Source organism: Suricata suricatta, chromosome 8 (genome assembly GCF_006229205.1).
Source record: "Suricata suricatta isolate VVHF042 chromosome 8, meerkat_22Aug2017_6uvM2_HiC, whole genome shotgun sequence".
Taxonomy (NCBI): Eukaryota; Metazoa; Chordata; class Mammalia; order Carnivora; family Herpestidae; genus Suricata; species Suricata suricatta.
The window spans coordinates 21,000,498-21,006,257 of record NC_043707.1 but is presented as its reverse complement, the minus strand read 5'-3'; the positions used below and the strand labels follow the sequence as shown (position 1 = coordinate 21,006,257).

At 57.6% G+C, this 5,760-nt stretch overlaps 2 protein-coding genes across 3 annotated transcripts in view; both read left to right on the top strand.

Annotated features, from left to right (window-relative positions):
- SLX1A (SLX1 homolog A, structure-specific endonuclease subunit) overlaps positions 1-1,550 on the top strand; it is a 3,052-nt gene extending 1,502 nt beyond the window's left edge. Inside the window, exons 4-7 of the mRNA XM_029946271.1 lie at positions 26-160; positions 957-1,084; positions 1,251-1,338; positions 1,420-1,550. Of these exons, the coding sequence (XP_029802131.1) occupies positions 26-160; positions 957-1,084; positions 1,251-1,338; positions 1,420-1,449 (381 nt within the window). The 3' untranslated portion in view covers positions 1,450-1,550. The remainder of the gene's footprint in view (positions 1-25; positions 161-956; positions 1,085-1,250; positions 1,339-1,419) is intronic.
- Positions 1,551-2,545: 995 nt separating this feature from the next.
- LOC115297986 (sulfotransferase 1A1) lies at positions 2,546-5,602 on the top strand. 2 transcript variants are annotated; one of them, XM_029946269.1, is made up of 8 exons: positions 2,546-2,651; positions 3,371-3,555; positions 3,663-3,788; positions 3,880-3,977; positions 4,323-4,449; positions 4,549-4,643; positions 5,088-5,268; positions 5,403-5,602. In XM_029946269.1, the coding sequence occupies exons 2-8, from the start codon at positions 3,408-3,410 to the stop codon at positions 5,513-5,515; spliced, it is 888 nt and encodes a 295-aa protein (XP_029802129.1). In that variant the 5' UTR covers positions 2,546-2,651; positions 3,371-3,407; the 3' UTR covers positions 5,516-5,602. The 2 variants fall into 2 exon arrangements, with proteins under 2 accessions (XP_029802129.1, XP_029802128.1); XM_029946268.1 differs by lacking the exon at positions 2,546-2,651 and adding an exon at positions 3,119-3,269.
- Positions 5,603-5,760: the final 158 nt, after the last annotated feature.

Below are 5,760 nucleotides of genomic sequence, written 5' to 3'. Positions count from 1 at the left end.
GCTCTGCCCGCCGCCGCCGCCGCACATGCCGCTGACCTTCGGGCCTCCGCCGCCCCGCGCCCTGGCCCCGAAGCGCCGCGCCGGGCCCTTAGCTGACATGGAGTCCGAGCCTGGGCAGGAGGCCGAGGCCTGCTGCGCCTTGTGCGCGCGCTCCTTCCAGGTGAGCGGCTCCACTGGGTCTACGGGGTTCGGTCTTTATCCAGGTGTTTACTGAAGGACTGGGCAGCCCCCTGGCACCTTTTGCCCTCCTTACTAAAATGGGGATGATACCACTTGCTGCCATTCCTCGAGACCAGTACTCTCCTGCTCAGGGCCTTTGCTTTTCCCCTTTGACTGTAAGGTTCTTCCCTAGACTTTCGGTCTTTATAAAGTGCCACCATGAGGTCTTCCTTGGCTCTCCATCTAAAACTGCAATTCTTTCTTGTACACGTCCTTGCCCCCACCCCCCTTTAAGCTTAAACACATTGTTTAACATGCTAGGTATCTTATTTGTCAGTTTCTCCCCAGCCCCAGGACAGTTCTTGTTCACTGCTGTAGAAAAGGGTCTGGAAAACGGCAGCCTGTACATACATAATAATTTAACTTCGATGATGGACCTGGCCTCTTCTTCGGAGCTCTCAGGAAATGTAAATTGAGTACTTGCCTTTCAGAGATTAAGTGACCTGCCCCAGATCATTTAGTCTGGAGAACTCCAGGTGTGGTTGCAGGGGCCATGCTGTTTATTCAATCGCTGCTAATGCTCAGAGGACACAGGTTAGCTTGGGCTCTGGGGGCAAGTACTGTACCCTCTCTGTGCTTCAGTTTCATCTATAAAACGCAAATAGCAGTAGTATGTGCCTCAAGGGATTGTTTAATGTAAAGCCCCCGGAATAGCGTCTGGTCCATAGAAATTCTGAGCCTTAGCTACACATCATGCCGTCTGGGTTCCTCTCTTATTGGCCTACCTCCTCTGACAGGACGAAGAAGGCCCCTTGTGCTGCCCCCACCCTGGCTGCCACCTCAGGGCCCATGTGATCTGCCTCGCAGAGGAGTTCCTGGAGAAGGAGCCTGGGCAGCTTCTGCCTCTAGAGGGCCAGTGCCCTGGGTGAGTCCGGAACCTCTGCCCCATCTGGGTCTAGCTCTAGGACAATGGTGCCAGTTGTCCAAGCCCAGGCCCAGGGCAGCAGAGTCCTTGCCTTGGCACCCAGGGTCTAGCCTGGAAGAGGCCTGTGATCCTGACTGTGTCTCCTATCAACTGCGCCCCTTCGTAGCTGTAAGAACTCGCTGCTGTGGGGAGACCTGATCTGGCTGTGCCAGATGGGCACCAAGGAGGAAGGAGAGGACCTGGAATTAGAAGAGGTGAGAAGTGACTTTGGCCCCAGCCTCCCTGCCCCGGCCCGTCCCCCAGGCTGCCTTTGACCGCTCCTCTTGTTTCCACAGGAACACTGGACGGACATGCTGGAGACCTGATCCTCAGCGCCCCCAACCCTCCGCCCACTGTGTGTTTGTGCCACTCCTGTGGGCCCGGGCAGCTTTTACTTGAGCACAATAAAGAGTCTGAGTTAAGGGAACTTCCTGGTGTTTGTTGGGGGCTGGAGCTAGGAGGCAGAGGCCCTGCCAGTCACTGGGGTCTGGGGACAAGAGCAGCAGCAGGAGAGGCCGTGTGCCTCAGCTGTCCCCAGCGCGCTTCTGACGCCGTTCTTTGCTTGGGAGACTCACACTCTTGACGCAGAGCTCATCCAAATCCAGTGCCCAGCTTGACTCTGGACTTTAATACAAACAGGAAGGACAGAGGCCAAGAGTGCGGTGAGGGGGTGGGGGACACTACTCCCATGGGGCCCTGTGGCTCTCGAAGCCCCAACTTCTTGTCTCTGCGGAGCCCCTTCAAACCCAGTGAGAGAAGAGCACCTTCCGGGGGCCATGGTTCTTTCACCAACCATGAATGGAACTCCAGGAAATCCCTTGGGAACTGTGGACCTGGACTCACTCCCAGGGTTATTAGACTCTGCATTCCTGCTCTCTTCTCTGCCCCACCCCAGATTCTGTCACCCTGCCCACCCACACTGCCCTGTACTGGCCTTGTGGTCAGAGGTCAGAGTAGCAGTTTTTAGAATGCCTGGGCTGCGGGGGCCTGTGGGCCACTCCCCCGCCTGAACCTTTGGCACTTTCAAGACTGGCCTGGAGCCAGCCAGGAAGGTGAGTGACTCTGCTGACATCCCCATTTTCCCTCTCCACTCTGCCTCCTCGCAGCTGGTTAGGTCCATTAGAAAGAGCTGTCAGTTGGCCCGCTCTCCAGGGGTGGAGTTTGAAAGGCAAGTCAGGAGCCAGGATTACAGCTCAAAACCCCCCAAAAAACAAAAGTGAAAACTTACTGGGCCCTCTTGTCTAGATTCACTCTTTTCTTTTCTATATGCTAAACCCAGATCTTGGGTTTTCAGGTCAGTCTAAGCTTGGCTCTGGCTGAGGTGCTAAGGAGGGGAGCCCAGGGAGGCCCTCCCACTCTAAACTCCACCCTTTCCTTCCTGGAGGAGATAGCCAGATCCCAGTGCTGGCTCCAGATCCCTCCCACTTTGTACTTAGAATCCCTTCAGCTCAGAAAGCAGTTCTGCACTCCCCACACTGCACCCGGTAAGCCACAGCACAGTCAGGAGGCCAAGATCCAGAGAGGTCCGGTGAGTGCTGGGGTGGGCTGGGCGGGGCCAGACCTCCGTCTCCCTGCACAGCTAGCTTCTAGCTCCTCTCTCTGCTGCCGCCTCTGATGGCATCCTTCCCCTCTCCCTCGGGATAGCCCATCTCAATCTGCCAACTGCAACTGGGTCTGAAACCCTCTCCCCTCTCCCTTGGACTCCTCAGCCACATCCCAGACTCTAGCCCCTAAAATAAGCTCAGTTGGCTCTGTTTATCTCCGAGCCCAGATGGAGTGTGGTTGGGCAAGTGGGATCACAGGCTGGCCTTCGGGACATTTCCACATAGGAGGGGCCCAGGGAGCTCAAGGGGATGACAGGGAGAGGAGGACAGTGCAGTAGGCCAGATCTGAAGCCGGAAGCAGTATGAAAAAGAAAACCGAGAGTTACGACAGGCAGGTACTAAAGTGGTTTTCTCAAGTGCACACTGGATCTGGAGAGCTTCCAAAACACAGATTGGGCCCCCAGAGAGTGATTTAACTGGTTTGGGGTGTGGCCCCGAGCGCTGGGAGTTTCAAAGCTCTGCAAGTGAAGGTGCAGCCAGCATTGTGACCCATCGCCTGAGTGTCGTCTGGTTGGAATCCCAGCTCCCCACTCGCTAGCTTTGTAAGTGGTGGGGAAGGGGGGTAGGTAAGTCACTCAGCCTTCAGTTCCCGTATCTTAAAGCAAGGATTCAGTGATTCAGTAGATGGCTTGTGTGATGTTAGGGGAAGCAGGCTGCACTCGGGCCGCTGACGCAGTAGCATGGAGCTGGTCCAGGACACCTCGCGCCCGCCGCTGCAGTACGTGAAGGGGATCCCTCTCATCAAGTACTTTGCCGAGGCCCTGGGGCCACTGGAGGCCTTCCAAGCTCAGCCTGATGACCTGCTTGTCAGTACCTACCCCAAATCTGGTAGGTGATAAGGGCCACCCACCTTTCTCCCGGGCCACAGCCCACTATGTTGGGCCAGCAGGGGCCTGCCCTCAGCCCTGTTCACCTCCTCTTTCCCTGCTCTCCAGGCACCACCTGGGTGAGCGAGATCCTGGACATGATCTACCAAGGTGGTGATCTGGAGAAGTGTCGCAGGGCCCCTGTCTTTATGCGGGTACCATTCCTTGAGTTCAAGGCTCCAGGGATTCCTTCAGGTGTGTGGTGGGGCCCTAGGGACATGTAAAACGGAGGGAGGAGGCAGGACTGGGCTCTACCTCAGCAGACCTTTCCCGGCCCCTGGCACAGGTATGGAGACTCTGAAAGATACACCAGCCCCACGAATACTCAAGACACACTTGCCCCTGGCCCTGCTCCCCCAGACCCTGCTGGATCAGAAGGTCAAGGTGAGTGGCAGAGGTCCGTGAAAGTGAGCCTCCTCTGTGCAGAGCTGAGAAAGGCAGTCTTCCCTGCAGGCCTCCCAGACCCATGGGGGAGGGGCTGGTGACAATCGGGCACACCTTGTTCCAAATCTGGGTATGGCAGCGCTGAGGGGATTAGATTAGCATAAAAAATATGGTTCCTGGGACCACAAGCAAGTCAGCCTCCGAGCCAGTTTCCCCTCTGGCCAGACCAGGGAGAACTTGGCCTGCAGGGGTGCTGTGAGGGGTGGAGCTCCGGTGCCTGGCTGGCTGTGTGGTGGTGATGCATGGGTGTGTGTGTGTGTGGGGGGGTGTCATCTGCCCCTCCAGGTGGTCTACGTTGCCCGCAATGCTAAGGACGTGGCCGTCTCCTATTACCACTTCTACCGCATGGCCAAGGTGCACCCTGACCCTGGCACCTGGGACAGCTTCCTGGAGAAGTTCATGGCTGGGGAAGGTGGGCCTCAATCTGGAGGAAGGAGTGGGGTGGCACTGAGCGGCAGCCTGTCAAAACTAACACCAGCCTCTGTGTCCCTGCCTCTGCCCTTTTCCCCAGTGTCCTACGGGTTCTGGTATCAGCATGTGCGGGAGTGGTGGGAGCTGAGTCACACCCACCCTATTCTCTACCTCTTCTACGAGGACATGAAAGAGGTGAGGTCACCTGCTGCCACTTCTCTCCAGAGGCAAGAAGCTCACAGGGACCTGCCGAGGCCCTCTAAGCCACCTTCCCTGTGGTGGCCCCACATCAGTCCCCTGGACCCCCCCAACCTGCCTTCCTGCCTGGACACGGAGCTGCAGTGTCACCTGACCTGAGCCACACCCAGCCACCCACAGGCCATTTGCTGCTCTCCCTGGGGCCACAGTTCTGAGAGAGGACCGTCCCTGCCCTCACCCATCAAGACCCAAGCAGAGCTTAACTACAGGGTCACAGCGCAGGGGCAATTAATGTGCCCCAGGGAAGGAAGGCCCACAGAGCTGGGGCTGAGAGGGCTGGAAGCAGAAGTGGCCCTATCCTCCATGGGGTTGCGGGGGGGCCCCCTTTTGTTTGCTCAGTGAGCAATCCCAACCTCCACTGAAGAACCCCTCTGCTGCCAGAACCCTAAAAGGGAGATTCAGAAGATCCTGAAGTTTGTGGGGCGCTCCCTGCCAGAGGAGACCGTGGATTTCATCACCCAGCAGACATCTTTCAAGGAGATGAAGAAGAACCCCATGGCTAACTACACCACTGTACCCCCTGACCTCATGGACCAGAATGTTTCCGCCTTCATGCGGAAAGGTGAGCGCCTGTGCAGGCTGGCCACATGGGGAGGCAAGCGTGGATGCAGAGCCCAGAGCTGGCCCCGAGCCCCCCGGGGCCACCTCTGCGGCCAGGACACACAGCCACCCTCCCCTTCTGCGCTTTGTGCACAGGCGTCTCAGGGGACTGGAAGACCACCTTCACTGTGGCCCAGAACGAGCGCTTTGACGCCCACTACGCGGAGAAGATGGCGGGCTGCGGCCTCAGCTTCCGCACGCACCTGTGAGTGGTGCTCCCTGAGGCGCTCCGGAGGCCCCGCTGCTGTGACACGGCCTGACCCCGAGCTCACAAATAAAATGTCATTTGTGTTACACCCAGAGTCTCTAATGCGAGCAAAGGCAAAACTGAACTAAAACTAAATGCCCACTGGGACCAGATGAAGCCATCTCCTCCGTGGCCTCCAATTCCCCAGCTTGTCCTGTTAGGAGGAGGGGGAGAAGGGCCTGGAAGAGCAAAGCCAAGGAGACGGGG

Coding starts and splice junctions, on each gene's coding strand:
- LOC115297986 (XM_029946269.1), top strand. CDS start 3,408: ATGGAGCTGGTCCAGGACACCTCGCGCCCGCCGCTGCAGTACGTGAAG. Junction 3,978..4,322: donor TGCTGGATCAGAAGGTCAAG/GTGAGTGGCAGA, acceptor CTGCCCCTCCAG/GTGGTCTACGTTGCCCGCAA. Junction 4,450..4,548: donor GAAGTTCATGGCTGGGGAAG/GTGGGCCTCAAT, acceptor CCTTTTCCCCAG/TGTCCTACGGGTTCTGGTAT.